Source organism: Nematostella vectensis, chromosome 5 (genome assembly GCF_932526225.1).
Source record: "Nematostella vectensis chromosome 5, jaNemVect1.1, whole genome shotgun sequence".
Classification (NCBI taxonomy): domain Eukaryota; kingdom Metazoa; phylum Cnidaria; class Anthozoa; order Actiniaria; family Edwardsiidae; genus Nematostella; species Nematostella vectensis.
In genome coordinates, this window is record NC_064038.1 from 7,038,478 (window position 1) to 7,063,737 (window position 25,260).

Here is a 25,260-nt window from a genome sequence, read left to right on the forward strand (position 1 = left end):
TAAAACAACCACGGAAAATATAAAAACTGATTTATTGACTATGCAATTAGCAAGAATTTGAAGTGAAACCCCAAAAAGAAGCTAAGAAAGGGCAAGGGAAATATAATTTTGTATCGTCTTATTTTAAAGAATTCGAGCCCGCGCTACAATCCGCTGATAATCCAAGATGGCGACGCCGCGAAACAGTCCACGAAGTCCTTCTTCTCCGACCTCGCCACGTCAAACACACCAAAAGACGGGTACGAAAACACAGACAACACTTGTTGCATTGACAACAATTAATGTGATCAATAACATGTGTTCTTTGTTTGTTTGAAGTCCCTTGGGATGCGGAAATCGACTCTGATGCGTTGTTTTCCTCGCATACGATTGATGAGATTCGAGCTCTTGAAAACAAAACAAGGTTTGCTTGTTATTCTTTGTATTCTCTTTTATTTATTCTTTTGTTAATTAAGAAATTAACATTGGATAAACAAGGTCATTACTCTAGATACTGCAAGACAATAAGCTTAAATAAATGAAGCGGTATGTTAAGTAACATCCATGTCTGCTTTATTAAAACTTACTTATAACTTACTTACTTTATTGTTTACTTTTTTTTATTGCAGAAGCGATATTGAGAATAAAAAAGAAGAATTGCGCTTGATGGTTGGGTAAGAAATTATGTATTGTACTCAAGATTTTCAGTGCTTTTTATGGGCAATTTTAATTGTTGTTTGAAGTTTCTTTTTTGTAAAGCATTTTTGACTGCAATTACACATTTTTTTTAATAGAGAGAGATACAGAGATCTTATTGATGCTGCAGATACTATCACAGAAATGAAATATTGTGCACAAAAGGTACTAAATCTAAACATTTGGCATGCTTACGTTAACAGTTGTAAATAGGTCTGGATTTGTGTATACTTCTAATGGTCTTATTCCATAAAAGTTCTAGAGACTTCTGTCCTTCCATCACACACACACTATATACATACCCTTAAGGCAAGTGCTGCTACCCTTGACAAGTAGCATTTTATATGCCGCCCCCTAGACAGACAATGTGCCAAAGTTTCCTATAATCCTGCTCACAATTTAACATCAATAGAATAACTGCCCATACAGGGGGGGTAGAGGTGACGTGTATGCCCTATATGTGTCTTCGCATGTGAAAACCAACCTTAGAGTTTTCTGTTATTTGGCCAAACTCACGCCCGTGTCACGGAACGCTCATGGCCAGTAACAGAAAGCTCCCGTCTGTATCACAGAATGCTCACGGCTCATAAACATAAACCTAGTGCCCACATTGGGGTTAGCTCATGGAACGAAATTTCTCTCAGGTCGGTTTTCATGTGAGTCATGTGAGTTTATACATAATGAGACATCTTTTTGACACGTTTAAACAACTTTTTGATGTGTTTAAACGCTCATTAAACGGCTTTGGTCGAAAAACGGAAAGTCATTATTATGCGGGGTCACATATTTGCTATACAGGACGTGGCACTGAACTGGGTAGAATATTTGAAGACCTTCCCTATCCTAGACAGGGTAAATATACAAAACTTTTTATACTAAATGGTGTATATAATGCACACACGGCCCCAATATTATTATAATATTGCTGTTACATGAATTTCCTGACTGTAGCATGAAAACATTTAAGCTTTTGTAATAGTATTTTTATATTTTCAGCCCCTTAACTTCTTTGTAAAACACATTTGAACATCTTACAATAGACACATTTTCAATGACTTCAGGTAAATGATACAATAGATGACATTCAAAAACAATACAAGGACTTGTACCAGTCTCACCGCTGTCATGGAGTGGGAGGAGTCACCCAACCAACGAAAGGGTATGGAATGCATATAGACAAGTAGACTAAAATTACAGTTATTCTGACCTCCTTTAGAACTTCACAATAATTCCACTTTAAGACCTTCGCATGGTTGTGCAAAAGTCTGCTCTTTGAATTATCATAATTTGATTTAAGCGTTATGACCACAATGAGCTTCAAACAGCAACATCAAAGCCCCCCTTTCCATTTTGATATCCTGTTACACTGTATGACTTACCTGTGGGCTGGTTTTGTTTCTGTAGACCTACACAGTCAAAGTCAGGATTCTACTCTCTTGCATCACAAATGAAACTACTGGTTGACACGCCAGAAAAGGTATTGAATGATGCCTTGGCCCAGCAACTTCTGCTATATTGCAGGGCTGTATATTAATTTATGAAGTGGAATACTGATAGATAGTGTGATTTGACCTATACCATGCAGGAAACAAAAGTTGGTGTGGCATGCGTGGTATAACTGATAGTGAATGATGCGGTTGTAGGTTGTTAATGTATGATCGAGCTGCATAAGAGAACTATCAGGCAAAGGAAAAGCAAAATATTTCAGAATAAGATACCATGATTGTTATCAAGAAGTTTTAGAAAAGCAAGTTGAATCTAGAGATGCTTAACATTTCATGTCCTGGATCACGCTACAGCGACATGCTTTCCACAGGCCACAAAAACTTTTATAATCAGTGGCTTTGCGTACCGAGTTTTAGTTTAAAATAACTGTTTGGAAAAGAGACCAAAAGAATATATACATTAATTTGAGATACAACTGTTTTTCTGCGTATAAAATATATTTTTTAGACTCTCTATCATGTTTATTAAATTTACATTGCTTATCGAAGTTGCAACAAGAACCGTGTAGGTAAGTAAGCAAAGCGAAAGTTAGGCAAGTGAAACGTCAAACAATTTGCTTACAAATGAAGTGTATTCTTTTAATGGGAACACATTTTATTTTCATAATTTGCTTACCCTATCGTTTATCTTTCGTGAGTTTAGAATTACTGGTCATGAACCAATTGTGAACATAGATGTCACATGTGTTGTTCGCTGATCGCGCGTTGTCTGTGCCATAATAACATAGAGCTTCGATAATTCTGTGTCAGTTCTGAGAAAGTACAGTGTACAGAATAAGAGCTCATTTACAACTAAAGTTGAAAACAATAACCCTTAACTTCGCCGAAATTATGGATGGCACAAACTGCAAAAAAAGCTATAGCCGAATTTTCGGCGAAGATACCTGAAATTTCAGATTAGAACGACAAATTCTCAGCAAAATTCGTCAGTTTTCTGTTGCATTACTCCCTGTCAGTACTGTAGATGTGGTATTACTGATAGTGAATGGTGTGGTTGTAGATGTGGTGTTACTGATAGTGAATGGTGTGGTTGTAGATGTGGTGTTACTGATAGTGAATGGTGTGGTTGTAGATGTGGTGTCACTGATAGTGAATGGTGTGGTTGTAGATGTGGTATTACTGATAGTGAATGGTGTGGTTGTAGGTGTGGTATTACTGATAGTGAATGGTGTGGTTGTAGATGTGGTATTACTGATAGTGAATGGTGTGGTTGTAGATGTGGTGTTACTGATAGTGAATGGTGTGGTTGTAGATGTGGTGTTACTGATAGTGAATGGTGTGGTTGTAGACGTGGTGTTACTGATAGCGAATGGTGTGGTTGTAGATGTGATATTACTGATAGTGAATGGTGTGGTTGTAGGTGTGGTGTTACTGATAGTGAAGATGTGGTTGTAGATGTGGTATTACTGATAGTGAATGGTGTGGTTGTAGATGTGGTGTTACTGATAGTGAATGGTGTGGTTGTAGGTGTGGTGTTACTGATAGTGAATGGTGTGGTTGTAGATGTGGTGTTACTGATAGTGAATGGTGTGGTTGTAGATGTGGTGTTACTGATAGTGAATGGTGTGGTTGTAGATGTGATATTACTGATAGTGAATGGTGTGGTTGTAGGTGTGGTGTTACTGATAGTGAAGATGTGGTTGTAGATGTGGTATTACTGATAGTGAATGGTGTGGTTGTAGATGTGGTGTTACTGATAGTGAATGGTGTGGTTGTAGGTGTGGTGTTACTGATAGCGAATGGTGTGGTTGTAGATGTGGTAATACTGATAGTGAATGGTGTGGTTGTAGATGTGGTGTTACTGATAGTGAATGGTGTGGTTGTAGATGTGATGTTACTGATAGTGAATAATGTGGTTGTAGGTGTGGTATTACTGATTGTAAATGGTGGTGTTGTTGTAGGTGTGGAGTGCACTGGAGCGTCAGCAGTACATGAAAGCCACGCAGCTCTACCTGCTCTCCCATCACATCGTCAGCATACTTCACCTGGAAACTGGGTCCAAGGCAGCACCCAAAGTCCTGGTAATATTGACATTCTGCGCATCATACAGTATACATTTTATTATTTTTAATGTTATTATTACCGTAAAAGCTCTGTTTAGCATCCTATGGCTATGGTTTATTATTTTATCTCAAAGCTGTCCTATGCTATAAAAGTGTATACTAAGTGTATACTGTATTACCTGCTGTTGTTATAATCATCTGTCCATGGTGTTCAGATCACAGGGAATCAAAGCTTACTCTTGCTGGAACTTACTGTGTATGTTTATCCACAGTCCTCCTTTCCTATCCTTCAAAGACAGTGGGCCGCCATCAGCCACTTCAAGGAGTCAATTCTACAGGTTGGTATTATGAACAGAAATCATATTGAACTACTGTTAAATCATTGTTACCATCTTTGTGTTGCCATAACCACCATCATCATCTTTGACTTGAGCCTCATTGAGCGGATAACCTCGTGTAACTGAAACTTTAACTTTTTTCATCAAGGTTTTTCTTACAAGAGAGTTTGCAGGGGAGTCTGTGTCAGTCTTTGACTGTTTATTTATCTATTTATATATGTATTTCTTATGTGCAGGGGAGCAGAGCTTTGTTGAAAGATGCCACACAGACAGATGAGGTGTGTATGTGTATGGACTACAGTTTAATTTCAAAACTAGATATTCACATTATATTTTACTGTTACGTTTATATTTTCACACTGCAAAATTATGTTGTTTTTACAGGCTACTGCAGATGCCCTGTGTTCCATATTACTTTTGGAAGAGAGCTCACCCCGACAAGTCTTCTCGGAATTCCTCCTTGCAAGGAAGTCAGCTCTGCAAGAGATCTTCCATCCCAGCCAGCATGGTAAGATATTCTTGTCACCATTTATTGTTTGCGACCTTTTCAAGTTATAGTATTGGAAGTACCTTATCCCAAGGAACCGCCCTAACCCAGAAGAATACAGTTTAGTATGTATTGTTACATTTGTAACGCACACTTTAGTGTAGTGTTGGAAGTACCCCATCCCAAGGAACCGCCCTAACCCAAAAGAATACAGTTTAGTATGTATTGTTACATTTGTAACACACACTTAATGTAGTGTTGGAAGTACCCAATCCCAAGGAACCGCCCTAACCCAGAAGAATACAGTTTAGTATGTATTGTTACATTTGTAACGCACACTTTAGTGTAGTGTTGGAAGTACCCCATCCCAAGGAACCGCCCTAACCCAGAAGAATACAGTTTAGTATGTATTGTTACATTTGTAACGCACACTTTAGTGTAGTGTTGGAAGTACCCCATCCCAAGGAACTGCCCTAACCCAGAAGAATACAGTTTTGTATGTATTGTTACATTTGTAACACACACTTTAGTGTAGTGTTGGAAGTACCCCATCCCAAGGAACTGCCCTAACCCAGAAGAATACAGTTTTGTATGTATTGTTACATTTGTAACGCACACTTTAGTGTAGTGTTGGAAGTACCCCATCCCAAGGAACCGCCCTAACCCAGAAGAATACAGTTTTGTATGTATTGTTACATTTGTAACACACACTTTACAGCATTGGAGACAAGCTAGAATGTTGTTTTTATGGAAACTTTGAGAATAGAACACTTGCTCTGAATGGTTTTATTTTTAAAATATTAGACAGTATCCACAAATGAAACATAATCAATAGGTGTATGAAAGCTAGCGAGGGCAGGGCTTCTGGGATTACGCGCTTGTGCGTATGCACGTAATTTGGCTTTCTCTGCGTAATCCGCTTAATCCACAAATTTCCACGTAATCCTGCGTAATTTGGCTAAATTTTGAAAGACAAAACATTTAAGTGCACGGCTGATGTATTCTATTAGGGTTCTTACCTCTATTTCTCGTAAAAAAAGACATACATTCTTTGTAAGAGTGCGATAAAATGACTAGGCCTTCTTTGCTAAACCGCCAAGGTGGTTCAAAATGTAGTTTGGGCGTAACAGTTGATATTCCGTGTAATTTAGTGCCTAATTCAGTAAAGAATGACGCAAAATATTGATTTTTTAAGAAAAATGTATCGCAAAAATCTTGCATAATTTAGTGTGTAATGATTGATTTTCCGCATAATTTAACGCGCAATTTAGGAAAGAATCCCGCATAATTTTTTGTTTTTTCCACGTAATTCTAGAAACCCTGCGAGGCAGATTCATTTCAATGCAAGTTTTTCTCTGTCTCCACAGAAACTGGATTCTGATTAAGAGTTATTGAAAATATTCTGTAACTTACTTTCTGCGACCATAGGTTTTTTGTTGTTGTTGTTTATGTAGCTCTGTCCCTGTAAAGAATATGTCAAAACAATCATTCTCCTCAGACTCATGAAAACAGTATTGGTGAATAGTTGTCACTGTTCTCATTGCCGTTGACAGGCTTTCTCTTCTAATGATGTGTTTGGAATGGTTTATTTTGATAGATGTTATGAATTTTCAGCCACAAGTATAAAGTCTCAAATCTGTGAAGTCGTCCGTGTGATCAGAACCAGTCTTTATCAGATTTACACCCTATTCATGTATGGACTGGATGGTAACTCTGAAATCCATGAGATCAAAGGTTTGTACAACATCCTTTGCTCTCAAAGTAGCCTTTAAACTCATTCATTCACTTTTCCCTTTTCCTAGATAATCCATCTCTTTTATTTCAAGTTCTCTACAAGGTAACTAGACGTGAGCGCTCAGATCCAAACAGCGATGAGGAAGGTAAAGTCCAGACTATGCTATTCACCTATGCTAGGGGCTCTGCATACTTTAATCTCCCATCATAATTTATTTTAGGGTGGGGGGTGCTCAATTGTTTTGATGGATTTTTTTCATTAGCAGCTGTGTTTGTTTTTAGCTGGCCCAATTGCTTTTAGTGGGTATTTCAGTTGCTTTATTTTTTGGGGGGATTTGTGCCCTCTCCAACTTCCCCCTAAAGTGTCTATGTATAGCTGAGACCAAGGAAAGAGTTTTACAAGAAAGCTAGCGCTGCCTCCCTGTCAAATAAAAATTTCCCAAGCTTGATGCCATCACCTTATCCCTTTACTCATATATGTTAGAGATACATGCTTTTATAATGCTTTTATGGTTCGTTCAATGTATCAAGCCAATAACCATAAGAGCAATTGATACTTGTTGGAATCTTCAGGCTGTCTCCCGTCTGCCCATTTAGTGAGCCATGGTGTACCGAAAAAACCTTCGAGATTCTCCCTTCCTGCCCTCACAAAATTCTATGTTGACCCTGATTTTTGCCTGACCACACCCACGGAGTTTGGAGGAGTGTTGACTGTTTATGGTTGATGGAGAGGCGGTACTGTTAATGGAGAAAAGGTTAACCTTTACTAAGCACCTCTACTTGCTATGATTTCTGCAGCTCTTGAAGGCTTATTTGGCCCTGATTTCGACCTGGTAACAAGCGCAAGATATCTCCCCAAGACTGTTCTTGGTTAGTTGTGTTTAATTCATGCAGGAAATTAAGACAAACATGTTTCACAAGTTGGGTATAATTTTGTTGATTGATATTTTAAAGTTGTAACCCTTTTTTGTGAATGTTGATGATCTTCCTTTTATTCATGTGTTTGTGTGGTTGAACCAATGGATGGATTAAACCTTTTCAAATAGAGTTGCACTCGGAGAATCTATGTATCATAACCCGCAGTGGTTAATGGGTTTCAAATAAATAAGCAAATAAGCGTAGATAAAAAAATCCAGGCTTGAAAAGCTGCAGAATTATTGTTCATGATCTTATGAACATTCATATGATTTTCAGTTCAGGCATTAATATGCTACCCATGATTAACTGTGGGTTTATTTCCGAAGGCAGCGTTATTTGAAATAGTTGTATTTCGATTGGGTGAGGTACAACATTAGGCATGCTGCTTTTACAGTATATGCTTTGTATTTATCTAGTTGGTCCAGTGTAGGCCTTTTGATAGTAAAACTGCTGCTAATTATATGCACTGTTTTGGAGTCTTTTTTAATGAGTCAGAGCCATTGATTCTAATGGTATCCTTTGCCTTGTGTTTAACAGGGTACAGACCACACATGCGATCATTCCCAGCAACCATTCCATTGCGCAACATCCAGGCAAACTGTGAGGAATGGATTAACATGTATGTGTTTTATCCATATTTGGTGGTCATGTTTTAGAGACTAGGACTACCAAAAGAAGAACTACTCCACATGTCCAGGCCCAGACGGGCCCCCAAAACTTTGTGAATTTTTTAAAATTCCCTAACAACTCCAGTAAGCTCCCAGCATCCAATTAGCACCAACCTTTAAATAAGTGCTTCCCCAAACGAACAGAATATTGAATCAATATCTCACCACAGATAAAGAAAATAAGAATAACAGCATCAATTTATACAACATACAAGTTATAGAGTAGTTTTCAAAATCCTGTGCAACAAAATGTAATTGTTAAAGTGTAATAGTCAAGCCATAACAAAAAAGAACAAAGACGTTACAGTGTATTAGTACTAAATAAACTAAAAAGTATTTCATGGGTTTTTAAAAACCACTCTGTTTTTTATGATCGAGCAGAGTTGATTATCAAGCATGCTGGTTGAACCCATATTTTCCAATGATTGAGCTTTTCTTATATAAAATACTTGAAATAAAAAAATATATATGTAATGCTGAATTGTGAAATTGCACCCCTCTTTAAATAAGCACACAGTGGTGTAGCCTGTATTTAGTGGTGTGGTAGTCTAGATTGTGTCATTGTATAATAAGACTCATTGAGTGGGTGGTTTGTTGATTTGTAGGTGCTTGCGTGATGTCTCCAGTGGTGTGGCCAAACTCCTTAAGTATATCGGTACCCTAAAGGGCCTGGCTACCATCAGGGATGCTATCTGGAATCTCTTAAAAGAGGTATTGTACCTCAATTTAAAGTAGAACAAATTAGTCAATTAGATCGCGCTTGTGGCTCGACAACGCGGAGCTTCCCCTTTTATCGTGGGGCGCTCTTGTCTGTTTCAATGAAAGGTGCAAACTAGAGGGTTGTCCGATACATCGACAAATTTTTGCGTGATGTAGTCTGAAACAATCGAGGCCACTGGAGCATATTAGAAAACAAGGTAAAAGAATGCCAGGAGGAAACAATGCCATGCATACATTTGCCAGAGTATTGGGCTAGTATAACAAACTGGGTTTATTTTTCACCACAATACTTCATAGCTGCGTGATGTTTGTCACAGGCAGCAGCTGCTCAAGCCTCTTCAGATGGGCTGACCTGGGAAGACCTTTGCAGGACAGTTCTCAATAAAGACATGTGTCTGTGGGACACGTTTCTTAGACCACTTTTCTCAGAAAGAGCTAAGGTATGCAGCGTGGCTTATTATCTGTACTTACAGGAAGATTTATACATAATTTGCAATATAAATAAAAAATTTATTTTTTTATATTATATTTATATAGTATTTATTTATATTATGTTCTGAGCTTACGTTTCACATTGGCTCGAGAAGTGTCTTTGTTTTCGGTTTTTGATTCTCGATTTGTTTAGGCCAGTATCCCAGATACTGAAAAAAAATTAAAGTTAATTTGACTGAAGCATGATGTTATTAGGTGTGAAATTACCGGAAAAATTTTGTTCATTTCGATTCACATTTTGATATCGATCATTTACGCTAAAGAATATAGTATGGTGGGTTTTGTCCTCTAACTCAGCAAAAATGTTTTGCAGTCGATAGATAGGTGCATGCTATAGTCGATAGGCGCACTGCGACACGGTAGTTACGGAAGACTGAATCTTGAAATAATATATTCAACTATTTTATTGTGAATCTGCTTCCCAGACTATTCTCCGTGGTCTTTTCAATGCAACTGTTTCATCTTCCAAAAACATGGTCACCAAGTCCATGGATGATCTCTCTGACTACCACCACACTGACCCGATGGTACGCTGGGACAGGGACCTTGCTGGCTATGTGTGGCACGAGAGTGCAAATGATGGCCCTCTCAGCATCCTATCGGTGGGTAATAATGCTACAAAAGACAAGGATGGCGGAGGGCTTACATTGAAATCTTTGGCGTGTACCCCTTCAATTGTAAGGTTAGTAGTGTAGTAAAAGAGATGGCTGCCATCTTCAGGGATAAACTTTGTTTTTTAAGAACCATATCCCTTCCAAGGGTGCTAAAACGAGCATTTGCAGTTTATTCTCTTTCATCTGATGGTAAACACTCGAAACAAAGTGAAACTGCTTTGTTGTCATTAAGGTGGTCAACATAAAAATTAAACCAGTTGTTGATTATTTATTTTCCTTTATTAACAGTCTGTGTTCCAGCATAAACGACAAGCTCTCGGTGATTTTAGAAGATGCTCAATACCTGATTGCTGATCCCAAGCCAGACAATGCATCCCCTGCTACCCCTAAACAGTCGATTTTTGTTCCCCCTGGTACCCCCAGACAGTCAAGTTTTGCCCAGAATGAGGCAGGACACCAGTCGCCCTTTGATCGTTATAAAGACAGCAGTAAAATACAGACTTTCCTACAGGACGCTTGTTTTACTGCATTCAATGAGTAAGTGTTTTATTGGACGTCTATTACCGACATGACGGAACAGCCTTGCAGATGTGCACTGCCAAGAGACTTAACTGTCTCGATTTGCTACAAGGGTAGTCAAATTCTCTATTTTAAATTTTAATAACAAGGGCTTTGTTCCATACTTCCAACATTTTGGCTCTTCGAATTAATGTTCTAAGATAATTTGCGCGCTATTTATGAATGCCAGACAACTGCAAGTTACAATGGCGATGGGGAGGGGCAGGGGGTTGCTAGCCCCTCCAATTTAGAATGTGGGGGGACAGCGTGCCTCTTCTCCACTTTTAGGAGAGGATGACGTTTTTTCAAACTTAAGGCTGCAAGCAGATACATTGTACATTCGATTTGGGGGCCTTCACCACTTATTTGAAACGACTCTGCAGTAGCTGAATTTTATTGCACTTTGCCAAAAGTTGATTTGATATTTTGTTTGGTATCATTAGTGATTAGACACAAACGAAAATCAGATCTATTCATGCTGTACTTGTTTTAGACTGTTGGCGTTTATTGATCAATTATTCACTGAGCACAAAAGCAAATTGGAATCTGACACCTCCCTGTGTTATGACACTACGTGCATCGATAGGTGAGTCAACCTTGCATATAAAATGTAGATATTGATTAAACAATGTTCCCATCTCATTTTTATAATATTGCTTCATGATTGAAGTTTGATGAATTAAAAATAGTGGAAATTATTGGCGAGGCATAATTAAAAATAATGGAAATTAAAGGCTATGATATTTTACACTCGTGTATGTACTAAAGCACGTTGTGAATGTATTGCATTACTCGCCGTTTGATTGCGTTACAGGGTGCTCTTCATGGGCCGCCTGTGCCGTGCTGTGCCAACACAGTGTACCCACCTCAAGCATGTCATGCAGGGCGTGGTCACTCAGACAGAGAGTACCCCCTCCCGAGGCACGCCCAGGCTCACACGCTCATCAAGTGTCGCCAGACGGAAGGTGAGCGATGCCCCTCCCCTCTCATACCCCTCCCATCCCTTCTTGCCCCTCCCATCCCTTCTTGCCCCTCTCATACTCCTCCCATCCATTCTTGCCCCTCTCATACCCCTCCCATCCATTCTTGTCCCTCTCATGCCCCTCCCACCCCTTCTTGTCCCTCTCATGCCCCTCCCATCCATTCTTGCCCCTCTCATGCCCCTCCAATCCCTTCTTGTCCCTCTCATGCCCCTCCCATCCCTTCTTGCCCCTCTCATGCCCCTCCCATCCCTTCTTGCCCCTCTCATGCCCCTCCCATCCTTTCTTGTCCCTTTCTTTCCCCTCCCATCCCTTCTTGCCCCTCTCATGCCCCTCCCATCCCTTCTTGCCCCTCTCATGCCCCTCCAATCCCTTCTTGCCCCTCTCATGCCCCTCCCATCCCTTCTTGTCCCTCTCATGCCCCTCCCATCCCTTCTTGTCCCTCTCATACCCCTCCCATCCCTTCTTGCCCCTCTCATGCCCCTCCCATCCCTTCTTGTCCCTCTCATGCCCCTCCCATCCCTTCTTGTCCCTCTCATACCCCTCCCATCCCTTCTTGCCCCTCCCATCCCTTCTTGCCCCTCTCATGCCCCTCCCATCCCTTCTTGCCCCTCTCATACCCCTCCTATCCCTTCTTGTCCCTCTCATAACTCTACCATCCCTTCTTGCCCCTCTCATGCCCCTCCCATCCATTCTTGCCCCTCTTATGCCCCTCCCATCCCTTCTTGCCCCTCTCATGCCCATCCCATCCATTCTTGCCCCTCTTATGCCCCTCCCATCCCTTCTTGACCCTCTCATGCCCCTACCATCCCTTTTTTCACCTTTCTTGTCCATCTCATCCCTTCTTATCCTTCTCTTGCAACTCCCATTTCTTCTGGTCCCTTGGAAATGATCGGGAGCCAGATTCGCATGGATGCAACTTGTGTATAGGTGACCTATTGGATCGGATCGGATTCGAATAGAATGCGTAGTATCTATGTCTATCAGTCTCCTGTGCAGCCATCCTTAGTAGGGATTCGAGACTCACATTTAGGACGGCTGCGCATGAGGGATTGCAGTTTGTTCGCTTAAAAACCAGATCGCCGACAACCCTAGATGTTTACCTGCAGGAGACTAGCCCTCACTTATGAGTGAATCAAATCTTTCAGCTGGAAGTTCCTGGTAAGATGTCAGAGCTTTCGGAGCTGTTGCTGAACCGCTATCTCGGGGCATTCCGGTGAGTTGTTTGTTTGTTTTATTTCATCGAAGTTTATTGTTGTTTATTAGAGTTCATTATTGTTTGAGAGGCATGGATAAAAAACGTAATAAAGTGTACCAAACTTACTAAGCTGTATACCTTAGTATGTACAGACAATTACCATAGTAGACAGAAGAATTTTCCACCGTCACTCGACGGTGGAAAAGGTTTACATAGAAGGCGCGTAGTAAACTATGTATCCTGTTATAAAAAATAATTCAGCAAGCTTAGATTTTGTGGTGTTATTTTGGTGAAGCCGTCTTATAGTCTAGCAGTTATTGACCAAAAATGCCCTTTAGCTTTCGGATTTGTGATAAAAGCATGAAAATCAGCAGAAATACTATTGGTCGGATGGGTAATAATTTCTGATATAGGGCCAAGCCAAATTATGTCCTGGGGCTGAGAATCGGACGTGTCCAAAATCGGTCAGCATGGAAACGAGGCTGGAAATTTAAAACACTCTTAAACTAGAAAAAAATGCGTTTATTTTCATGAAAGACTTTAGAATATATCAAAGCAAACCTATTTGGATGTTTTTGCCAGCTTTCATGCAATTATATTCTCCACATAATTAGAATTCTGCATTTTTGTTATGATTTGTGGGTACCCTGTGGTGTAATACTATTATACAGACAGAGCCTTCAAAATTGCTTTTTAACACAAAATACATAACATTTTGTTTTTGTTTTTGGCAAGAACAACATTTCCTGTGCTATCTTTATTAGCTATCCCATAATAACATTTCAATATCTTAGGGTACCTGTGGTGAATTAGGTACTCTGTTTTAAGACTTTATACTGGCTTTGACTATTCGTCCTCGCAGTCTCCGCCACATTTACATAATGCAGTGCACGACAGGTTTGCTTTGCTGCATCGTTTTGCAGCCACAGCGAACTGAAGAAAAGCATACCATGTTTAGTGTAAATGGAAGGTCACAAGAGTCAAAGAGAACAATCACTTTACAGACCCGGCGTCAGGGAAAGCGTTCATTCAGGATAAACGTTTTCTTTCTTCTTCCTCCGAAGAATGAAACAGTATCACACCCTGTCATGGTATGAAATACTGGTAGAACCAAAGACTTACTGCGACCCAGGGATGATGCGACGTGGTGGGCAGCACTGTCAGTCACGTTTTTACCAGTGCCGTAGGTGACTCAAAGCTCAACTGGTGGAAGGGCGTTCACTATAGACACAACAAGAACAATGCAGGATCTAGTACGTCCTTCGTGTGTATAGCCATTAGCTCCTTTCCTTTCTCTATGAATGAGTTTCCAAACTCTTCGAACGACTTCACTGTGTTCTTGACATCCTTGTGAAACGCGGTCTGTACACTTGGCTTCTGCTCATGGTGGCTAGTTTCTTCTAGCGAACATCTACAGCTCTCAAACTCTTCCACAATCCGGCATACCTCTGGGCCCGCCACCATCCAACGCCTGAGAGCACCAGGATTCCCTGTCAGGCCGACAGCTCCGCCTTCCCCTTTCACTTGCGCGTTACATTGCTAGTGTGCTTGATCAAGTGCAATACTAGAAAAGCAACTGTTGCTTTTTTTGACTGTAAAGCAGCCTTGTTTGAAGCGTTTGAAGACTTCAGGGTGACTTGATGGAAGGATGCACATGTCTCGGTGGTGGACAGACAGCCATCTAGCATAGTTAATGCGATCCATCGCGAACATTTACGGTAGAATGTCATCCAGGGTCTTTACGTACAAATCGAAATTGGCTTCTCTAAATGCTCTGACAAGACTTAGGCACATGACTTCCAAATCAAGTACGGAAGACCAATATGCAAACTGGGGAAACTTCACAGCCATTACCTTCCATTCATCAAAGGGCATCAACGGTGCATCGCCATCTCTCTCTTTGTAGGCTGTGTATGCCTTTTCCATCAGGATGGATAAACTGGCAGAAGTAACTTGGTGCGCACGTCGTGTACGTGTTATGTGGCTTGCCACAACGAATGACTCAGCCACACCTTGCGTTGCCATTCCACCGTTCACCAAGACTTCTACCCATCCGCTGCCAGCCAACCACTTTCCATTTTGAAACATGCCAGTTCGATATGGATTCCACCAAACATCGGGATGAAGCTCTTCTCATTCAGCTCTGGAATAGCCCACTGGATCTGCTTTGCTATTGCAAACAACGGCTGGTCTAGTGCCACAACAGGAGTCTGGGTTGGGTCGATGATTTTCACAGCTAAGGTGATGACCTTAATCCTATGCAGGATCATGGCAAAGGAGTGTGCGTTTTCTGCAAACATCGGCATGAGGGAAATTATTGCGGGAGATCGACTTAAGAGAGATGCTTTTGAAGCCCGGTACGCTGCCCATGACATAAGGTCCTTAGCTTCAAGTTATTCTTTACCGGAGAGTTTCTTGGTGTGGTGCAGCCAATTATCTTCCTGAGAACTTCTCTGAGTGTCGTTATCTTGATTAGGCGCAAGCAGCTCGGGAGCTATCTCTGGAGGACGGAGATCACTTACTGGAAGCGAGACAGGCTCTACATTACAATAAAAAGACGGTAATTAAGTCAGAGTCTTCGAGTTATGTCCTGTAGCATCATGGAGATCAGGATCTCTCCTTGTTCCTTGTTCGTCAGCATCCGGGTGTTGAACGAGTGAAATAGCAGTGCCGTGGAAAGACCACTGCGAGGTGGTGGAGCTCGGGTTATGGTCGATGTTATCAACGGCTGCTGTTGTGAATAGCCCCGAACGTAACTTTGAGGGACACACGACTTGCTCGCGTTCGTAACGCTCGATAACACTGTTGGTTACCTGTGTCGATATGGTCATTATCCTGTCATACGATATAGAGAGCCCAAGGTTGTAGAATGCATCTATTAGAGATTTGTCCCGTGTTGCACCATGGACTTTTACTGCCATATAAATCGGGAGCGGACACTCTCTTGACCGCACATAATGTGTGGCGCCAGTAGCATCAGGCAGTGTGGACGTGCTCTGCCCACACTGTTGTATACAATAAGTTGTGGTATAGATAAGCAAGCCTGATTTTCAGAATGGTCCAATTGGCTAGTAGGGCCTTTCATGACCATTCCTAGCATCGCCAGTAACGAGGGAGGTACACAGTTCTTCTGCGCGTCTGCCTGGAATTCCCCATTTAAGGAGTTCTTAACATTCAAAATATCTCGCCTCAAAATGCGCGCAGCTCGCGCCAGACAACATGCATCAGAGTCAGTGTTATTCTCGAGGCTGGACAACATACCTCCAATTTCATCCTCTAACACAATGTGTACTTTATTGCGGTTTTTAGTATGCGCTGCTAGACCAGGGAAGACATCCAGGATTCCCTCTTTGAGGCGTGTTGAATTTACAGTCTCAACTTCTTCACCCGCCAATTCCTTCAGCTTACACATAAAAAATTTGACTAAGTCGGAGAGAATTAAAAGTACAGGCTCTTCTGCCTCTAGCTGCTCCTCTATGTAGACTATGAGTTGCGCAAATGCTAAGTCACTTGGATCACATGGCTCATCTGACTAGCGGTTAGCACGCAACTTAAAAGACCGCTCTCGGTTATAAAGGCCAGTCAAGCATTTTGCGTTGTACTTTGCCTCTAATGCCATCAAGTCACCGGCAGTGGCCAGTTTAGCAAGAAGTTTAATATCTTTCAGTAAGTTGGCGGCATCTTTTACTTTCTTGTTAAGTTCTGTATAGTGGTAACACAATGTAGTTCTAATGTACCTGTCTCCTCTCATAAGAAGCATCGACTCCGCGGGTCGAACTGACGACATAAAAAGCGCCGGGCCATCCACTGCTGTTTCCTCCTCTTTATCTACAACATCTACCATTTCTGCCTTTTTTCGCTTCTTTGCACGGTTGAGCTTAGTAGAATTATAACGATCCCTACATGACTTATGCCAACTAGCTTCTTGCTCCCGAAGAAGTTGCTCTAACGTACGCCCTTCAATATCTTCTAAGAGTATCTCTCTGCAAATAACCTGAACTCCAAGATCTTTGTACTCTCTAATAATGTTTGCGAAGGAAGTATAGCCTTTCCTTCTGGATTTGGCGGGGCATTGCAAATTCTCGTGGGTTTTTGTCTGGTAGATGATACATAGCTTCCAATTCATAATCTACAACATGCCATAACAAAGAAAAGAATCAAATACATGCGCTAGTCTCAAAGACATGAGTAGAGATGTAGATTGCAGGAGGGAAATAATCGGCAGAATCTTCGTGTTAACGAGGCAAAGAATGCTGGCTCGTATCGTATTTCATGTTAATAATCTACGCTCAAAATAATCAATCAAAGGTACAAAGCTCTTTTATATTAAAATTGAAAAATGCTTAAATAGATATCTCGTTTATCAAAACGCTTCTTACCTGCTTTAGCTGTAAGTCCCAATGAAAGCCGCCATTTTAAAAGCCGAGAGAGAACTGGGCCCTACTATTATTCTTTTTAAGCAAAGACAGAATATTATTACTTTATTATATTTTTATTTTTCTTTCAATAGTGAAGTATCTCCTTTTTTCTATGAGAGCACATTTTTTCTTCATAGCTTAACTAGGGATTACTTTTTAATCCTATCTCCAGCATCCAAATTGAAAAATGATATTAAGGGATAGCTAATAAAGAGTGCTGATAACAAAGGAAATGTTGTTCTTGCCAAAAAAAAATGTCATGTATTTTGTGTTAAAACGCAATTTTGAAGGCTCTGTATAAATAGTATTACACCACAGGGTACCCACAAATCATTTCTTAAATGCAGAATTCTAATTATATGGAGAATATAATTACATGAAAGCTTGCCAAAACATCAAAATAGGTTTGCTTTGATATATTCTAAAGTCTTTCATGAAAATAAACGCATTTTTTCTAGCAGTCGATAACTGCCGGACTATTAGCAATCCCAGGGGTATTTTCCTCTCACGTTTCACCCGCAAGAAAAAAACAACAATTATTTTTATTATGATTTTCGCGAGCGAAACGTTAGTGAAAAATACCCCTGGTTATGAAGAAGCCTGGTACAGACATCATCAACAAGCTTAGAAGAGAATTTGTGAGTTTATTGAGACGAGTGAATCATTCTATCAAATCAATCAAACAATGCTTTATTAAACCCTTTTGCAGCCAAAGGCTGGATTACTGGGCCCGTTAGCCCGTTAGGACACGAATATTATTCAATACAATTGAAATTTAAATGTTAGAAAATTGTTCATGCGGTTTGTAGCCCGAGTGTCAGGCCTTTTTATCGTTCCCTATGAAGTATATACCGATTTTTCCTCTCCGACTTTTGAAAAATAAAACTGCCTGATAATCGGGCTATGCGGTTCGTGAAGCTTAAAAACCGTTCTTGTTATACCCTTTGTTGGGTCACGGCGTTGTTCCCTAACGTTTTGGTGACTTGTACTAGCATCTGGATCGGATGGGCGAGCGATGTATTCCTCTCCTCCTACGAGGAGTCTTTGCTGCATGGCGATGCCGTGTCTGCGCTCTACTCCATCACGGTAAGACTTAGAGCGATGTTTTCTGAAAGGAGTCTCGTGCAGATCACATGGGTGAAGAGTTAATAGAATATTAGGCTCGCACTGGGGTATACTTGTGAGGATAAAACCGTGGCACCATCGAGTATTTTCTTAGAAATACAGGTTAAACTTTCACTAGTCAGCTCTAAGAACCAACGTTGACCGATGGAGATTGGAAACCCCAGGGTTCCGTATAATCGACACTAAACACTGATCTTTCTCGGCGATTGATGGCAATCGGGTGCGAATATACAGTCGTTTGACAAAAGGTTGTCATCAACCGGCTTTGCGACTAGGCGACAAGCCCTCATGTAAGCATGTAATCGCGCTTAGCTGCATATATTAGCCACTGCATAACTTCAGACTTAGACGGTGTAACGGTGGCTAATATATGCAGCTAGGCGCTTCAGTGGTTTTACCCATGCTTACATGCGGGCTTGTCGCGTAGTCGCAAAGCCGGTTGATGACAACCTTTTGTCAAACGACTGTATGGAGACCAGGCTTTACGATCGCCACCAATCGCCTATATAAATCAGTGTTTTACCTTGGCGACTGGTGGCGCATATATGGAAACCAGGCTTTATAAACACAAAGGTATTGACCCAAACCACGTCTATTTGATAGAGTTGGGAAGAGCTGAAAATCGAAGAAGAATCTGAGTCTGGTCAACAAGTGCAGTCCACTATCCGTGTTCCTATGCAGGTGAGCCGTGTTTCGAACGTGATGCGTGTGCGTGCGTTGGACGTGTCGCATTGTGTATGTGCGTGCGTTGGGCGTGTTGCATTGTGTATGTGCGTGCGTTGGGCGTGTTTCATTGTGAGTGTGCGTGTGTTGGGCGTGTTGTATTGTGTATGTGCGTGCGTTGGGCGTGTTGTATTGTGTATGTGCGTGCGTTGGGCGCGTTGCATGAGCCGTGTTGCATGTGTATGAGCCGTGTTGCGTTTACATGAGCCGTGTTGCGTGTACATGAGCCGTGTTGCGTGTACATGAGCCGTGTAGCGTGTACATGAGCCGTGTTGCGTGTACATGAGCCGTATAACGTGTACATGAGCCGTGTTGCGTGTACATGAGCCGTGTTGCGTGTACATGAGCCGTGTTGCGTGTGCATGAGCCGTGTTGCGTGTGTATTAGCCGTTTTGCGTGTACATGAGCCGTGTTGCATGTACATGAGCTGTGTAACGTGTACATGAGCCGTGTTGCGTGTACATGAGCCGTGTTGCGTGTACATGAGCCGTGTTGCGTGTACATGAGCCGTGTAACGTGTACATGAGGCCGTGTTGCGTGTACATGAGCCGTGTTGCGTGTACATGAGCCGTGTTGCGTGTACATGAACCGTGTTGCGTGTACATGAGCCGTGTTGCGTGTACATGAGCCGTGTAGCGTGTACATAAGCCGTGTAGCGTCTACATGAGCCGTGTTGCGTGTACATGAGCCGTGTTGCGTGTGCAAGAGCCGTGTTACGTGTGTATTAGCCGTTTTGCGTGTACATGCGCCGTGTTGCGTGTACATGAGCCGTGTAACGTCTACATGAGCCGTGTTGCGTGTACATGAGCCGTGTTGCGTGTACATGAGCCGTGTTGCGTGTACATGAACCGTGTTGCGTGTACATGAGCCGTTTTGCGTGTACATGAGCCGTGTTGCGTGTACATGAGCCGTATAACGTGTACATGAGCCGTGTAGCGTGTACATAGGCCGCGTTGCGTGTGCATGAGCCGTGTTGCGTGTGCATGACCCGTGTTGCGTGTGCATGACCCGTGTTGCGTGTGTATTAGCCGTGTTGCGTGTACATGAGTTGCGTTGCGTGTACATGAGCCGTGCTGCGTGTACATGAGCCGTGTAGCGTGTACATAAGCCGTGTTGCGTGTACATGAGCCTTGTTGCGTGTACACGAGCTGTGTAGCGTGTACATGAGACGTGTAGCGTGTACATGAGCCGTGTTGCGTGTTAATGAGCCGAGCTGTGTGTGCATGAGCCGTGTTGCGTGTGTATGAGCCGTGTAGCTCACGTTTTTCTGACGTGACGTGGTATTCCGTGATGCTATGTGGTAGTTCATGGCGTCCATATATGGAATGCTAATAAGATATACTGTTATGCCCTAGGTCTCAACTTACATCACGTCTCTACTCTTCAGTCTGTGCCAAGAGCTAAATCGCATCGGTGCGCATGCGTTAGATCGGTATGTACCTTATCAAACGAAATTTTCGCGTTATCTTAATTCGCGATTCAGAAAATACACCACTTTAAATTCGCCTTTAGAAATATGTTTTATGTCTTACAATACTCTTAAACGCTTCTTTTTTTGGGAATTTTCTCTATTTTTGGGCGCTTTTATTTTCGCGAGGTTGAAAACCAACTACATATAGCAACAGCTAATCTTATATGGTCCGGTATTTATGCTTTTGCGCTTTGTATTCATCTTAAAGCCGCATTGTCACCAGTTTACTTCCGGAGATCCGACGGAAACCTCAACCGTTCAAAGACAAAAGAATTTATTAAAATCCGAGATATTAAACATGCCATCCGCTCTAAATTATCAATCACTTCCTCAAAGAAAATTCCAATAAACACACTGCTTTCAATATTTTGAAATATTTTTCGCGTTTTCCGTTAAAAATCATCGGAGATTGTTACGTTATCGACCGGAAGTTAGCTGGTGACAATGCGGCTTTAAAACGTTAGAAAAATACGAATAACTCGTCTTGTTTTTTTTTTATTAAATGTTACTCGTACAGACACAACAAATCAGCAACCGATTTAAGCCTAAGAGATTCTCCAGGTGTATAATAAATACCTTTACTGCCCCCTCCTTGCATTCCTTTCTAAGTTATTTTACTTGTTTCCCGTTGTTTTCCAGGCGGCTACTGCAGGAGCTTGTGAATATTCTGTCCGAACGTGTGCTTCGGCTTTACGAGCGCTTCACGGAGAAGCACCGAACAAGCCTAGCGCAGAACCGAGCGCTCCAGGCCATCTTTGACGTAAAGTTTGTCACGTCGATTCTTGCAGGCCGGACAGAAGACGAAAAAGTGCGGGTAAATCTATGAAAATCAGCAAAAACAAACTCAACAGCCATAGCCCAGAGAAAGAAATAATAGTGTAGCCAAACTGGCCGCGGACATATTATCAAGAAAAAAAAATCAGCTGCCGCCCCATGATATTAATAATAACAACAACCACAACAACAACTCTAACTCTAACAACTTTAAAAATGTAAAATGTTGAAAGTTTTGTTCTCGCGTGTGTGTGTGTGGGTGTTTACCAGTCTAGTCAAGTTATAGTTTAACTACGTACCTATGTATCCACCGTTTATCGGGGAGCTTGAATGCACTCTGAAGATTATGATATAAAGTAGAATATGTCTTGGAAAAATGTGGTTATTATCCGTTTTACTGTCCTACTCTCCTGACCCTGTTCTCATGTCAGCAGGTCACGCCTAATTTCTCGGACCGCCTTCAAACTGTTGTCGACACCCTTGAGGGATTCGTGGACCCGTTTGATTTGGACGTGTTCTCGCCACACATCACTAGAAACCTGACGAGACAGCTGCAGCGATGCGGGGTAAGTAGGGTAACCATGACAACCGCGCCCATAGCAAACAAAATCGATAAGGTTACCATGGCTACCGCGCCCATAGCAAACAAATATCGATAAGGTTACCATGGCTACCGTACCTATAGCATAATAATCTCACTAAATTTACAATGGCTGCTGTGCACACAGCATCTCGCTAAGGTCACCATGGCGACAAGCAGAATACAAGTCTCGTAAACTTACCTGTAATATAAGGCGGAGGCCGTCTGTAGTGTCCTGGCCGCAAAACCAAAGGGGTATTTTATTTTATGTTAATATGTTTGTTAATTATTATATGTTAATTTTATCTGTTAATTGCGTGGCAGCACAGTTTAAGCAGTCGAACCCCGTATTATTGTGAATCCAGGTCAGCTTATGACTTCAACTCTGGATTAAGCCGGCCTCCTTCCCGTGCATCTCCCACACGCCTCGGGGACCAGCCTGCTCCGCGCACTCAATAGTGTCCTACGCAGTTTTTCTGACCTCTGTCACGCAATGCGCCTGAGCTCGGTCACGCAATGCCCTTGACCTCTGTCACGCAATGCGCCTGAGCTCGGTCACGCAATGTCCTTGACTTCTGTCACGCAATGCGCCTGAGCTCGGTCACGCAATGTCCTTGACCTCTGTCACGCAATGCGCCTGAGCTCGGTCACGCAATGTCCTTGACCTCTGTCACGCAATGCGCCTGAGCTCGGTCACGCAATGCGAGCTTTAAGGTGAGCTCAGAATAACTGCATAGAAGGCTACGCCATTAAAGGCTAGTTTTCCTTTCGACCCGTACGAACTGAGCGCTTATTTTGGAAAAAAAACATATTGCTATGATAGCGACCTGAGAAATAATAATTTGGAATTATGTACTATATGTTAAAAGAAGCTCGAGGTTTCGTGAGAAGATCCTTGATTGTTATGACTGTACGCTTGTTCCGCTACAACTCCCCGTCGCGTAATAAACGCCTCCAGCTGAGTGCCCATCTCCAGCCGTCCACCCCACCGCTACCAAATATAACCACAGATGATTGTTGTCAAAATAGAATTACAGCTTCCCACAGAATTCATTATCTAGTGTTGATGCTATCTATCAAAATCATTGGCTCTCCCCTAGTTCCTTTAGTAGTAGTATTTGTTGCGATATATCTCTCCTCTTGGTGATTCGGTTGATAAGCGCAAGCGCCAGCATCTTGAAGTTTAACACTTTAAGGCGGGAAAATTAATTGACGGGAAATAAAGTTACGCGCGCGACATTTATGACTAGGTGATTTGCCAACCAAACACCCGAAAATATAGAAAAAACTAAAATAAACCTGCAAAAACCGTAAAACATTAAGAGCACACAAAACTTGGAGTGTTGATTTGGGAAAAAAAGGCTTGTTACAAAGCCCCCCGTGGTCAGCCGTCCACCCCGCCGATAGCAAATATAACTAATGTCTGTTGTCAAAATACAATTACTGCTTCCCTTAGTATTCATTATTCAATGCTTTCTTCAACAAGAATTATTTGTTATTCTCGATATGTCTTTTTGTCCGGGTTACGGAAGCGAGTTGAGACAAACTGTGTCTTTCTAAATGAAAATACTTGAAAGTATACCTAGAAACCCTACAACTTTACTATCAGATAACATGCAAGCGCCGAAAAGGTGCTAAAATTACAAAAGTATGATTAAAATCTATATTTATTCCATGTTTCGCAATCCAGCGCATTTTTCCAACGCTTCCCAAAAGTGTTCGTTGGTTTTCGCGAGCGAGTTTATTTTACTCTTATTTTATATCCAATGACATGATCTTTCGTTTGTTTTTTTTCAGGTTCTTTTCGGCATCCTGGTCACTTTAGACAAGCATACAAATCATTCCTTTGGCGTGACCTCACGATCCACATCCGGGTCTCAAGATCAGCACAACATCATGCCTCTGGCGCCCAATCCTCCCCGGTTCTCCCTGTTACCGCTGACCTCGCACCATGGAGGCTCAACGTATTCGTCGGCAGAGGATAGCTATGACATTAGAAAAAAGGTTTGGAAGAAACTTTATAAACCAAAACACATAGAACCACCAATACATAGTTTGAAGAGAGTGGGCCAATTAGGAGTATTCCATCGTGTTCCTGATGTGGACTGAATAGCATTATTTTGCTACTTAACTGAGGACCATCCTCAGCGAAAGTACTTTACAGACATAGAACCAATGAGGACGCTGGCCCTGTGGTACTATCCTTAGTGAAAGTACTTTACAGACTAACGCACATATAGAACCATTGAGGACCATCTTCAGTGACATTACTTACAGACTAACACACACAGAACCATTGAATACGCTGGCCCTGTGGTACCATCCTCAGTGACAGCACTAACAGACCAACACACATAGAACCACTGAGGACACTGGCCCTGTGGTACCATTTTCAGTGACAGTACTTACAGACTAACACACATAGAACCACTGAGGACACTGGCCCTGTGGTACCATTCTCAGTGCCAGTACTAACAGACCAACACACATAGAACCACTGAGGACGCTGGCCCTGTGGTACCATCCTCAGTGGCAGTACTTACAGACTAAGACACATAGAACCACTGAGGACATTGGCTCTGTGTTACCACACTCAGAACTTACACACTAACATACATTAACTATAAGTTACAAGGATAGAGCGTACAAACTGGAGGAACCGTTATGAAACTTTTCGGTACCATTCTTACAAGCTAGTTTGCGAGAGTAAACTGGAAACCTTTCTAAGAAAATTTATCTCCGCCAGACAACCTCACTTCTATACTTCTAAGTCTACAAAAAATTAAATCTCCATTTACGCGTGTCCTCAGACCTCCGATGTCTACAAACCCACCACGCCCTTAGTGGGTCTCACCGCCTTCCATCGTCACCATCAATTCTTCAACTCCGAACAGAGACGACTGCAAGAGCTACAGGCGTCCTGACAACTCCGGCCACCATGGCAACTTGACGTCAGTCCGGTAACCATAACAACGTGACGTCAGCGGCTTGCACGTCACACTTGAAGGCGTATAGGAAGTGACGTCATAGATAAATTTTATAACTTGAGAGACATGGTATGACTATTTTGTCCAGTGTTTTGCTAAGATGGTCTATAGATCACCAGCAATTTTCAAGGCATTGTTGGTCTGCGGTTGGGAAAGGGATAAGAGTAAATAAAGGAATTGAATAAAAAACGCTAAAATCTTAAAAGGGGATTTGTTGTTAATGTTTTTGTTAGAAAAATGAAAATCTCGCCGTAACCTTGTTGTGTGAGGGGGACTGTTGTTAAGATGGATT

The 25,260-nt window shown here is 41.8% G+C and overlaps 1 protein-coding gene across 4 annotated transcripts; it reads left to right on the top strand.

Moving 5' to 3' along the window:
* Window positions 1–80: 80 nt before the first annotated feature.
* Window positions 81–25,173, top strand: LOC5503426 (conserved oligomeric Golgi complex subunit 1). 4 transcript variants are annotated; one of them, XM_048727422.1, is made up of 28 exons: window positions 81–239; window positions 319–403; window positions 609–653; window positions 774–840; window positions 1,737–1,834; window positions 2,080–2,152; window positions 4,082–4,201; window positions 4,456–4,521; window positions 4,758–4,799; window positions 4,906–5,029; window positions 6,623–6,742; window positions 6,811–6,888; window positions 7,541–7,612; window positions 8,198–8,279; window positions 8,934–9,039; window positions 9,366–9,488; window positions 9,966–10,222; window positions 10,443–10,691; window positions 11,206–11,298; window positions 11,527–11,677; window positions 12,841–12,908; window positions 18,301–18,394; window positions 19,037–19,114; window positions 20,512–20,588; window positions 21,267–21,441; window positions 21,833–21,967; window positions 23,779–23,985; window positions 24,792–25,173. In XM_048727422.1, exons 1-28 carry the CDS (start codon window positions 167–169, stop codon window positions 24,903–24,905), a joined length of 3,072 nt encoding a protein of 1,023 aa, XP_048583379.1. In that variant the 5' UTR covers window positions 81–166; the 3' UTR covers window positions 24,906–25,173. The 4 variants fall into 4 exon arrangements, with proteins under 4 accessions (XP_048583379.1, XP_048583380.1, XP_048583381.1 ...); XM_048727423.1 differs by having other exon boundaries at window positions 21,836–21,967; XM_048727424.1 differs by having other exon boundaries at window positions 21,267–21,435; window positions 21,836–21,967.
* Window positions 25,174–25,260: the final 87 nt, after the last annotated feature.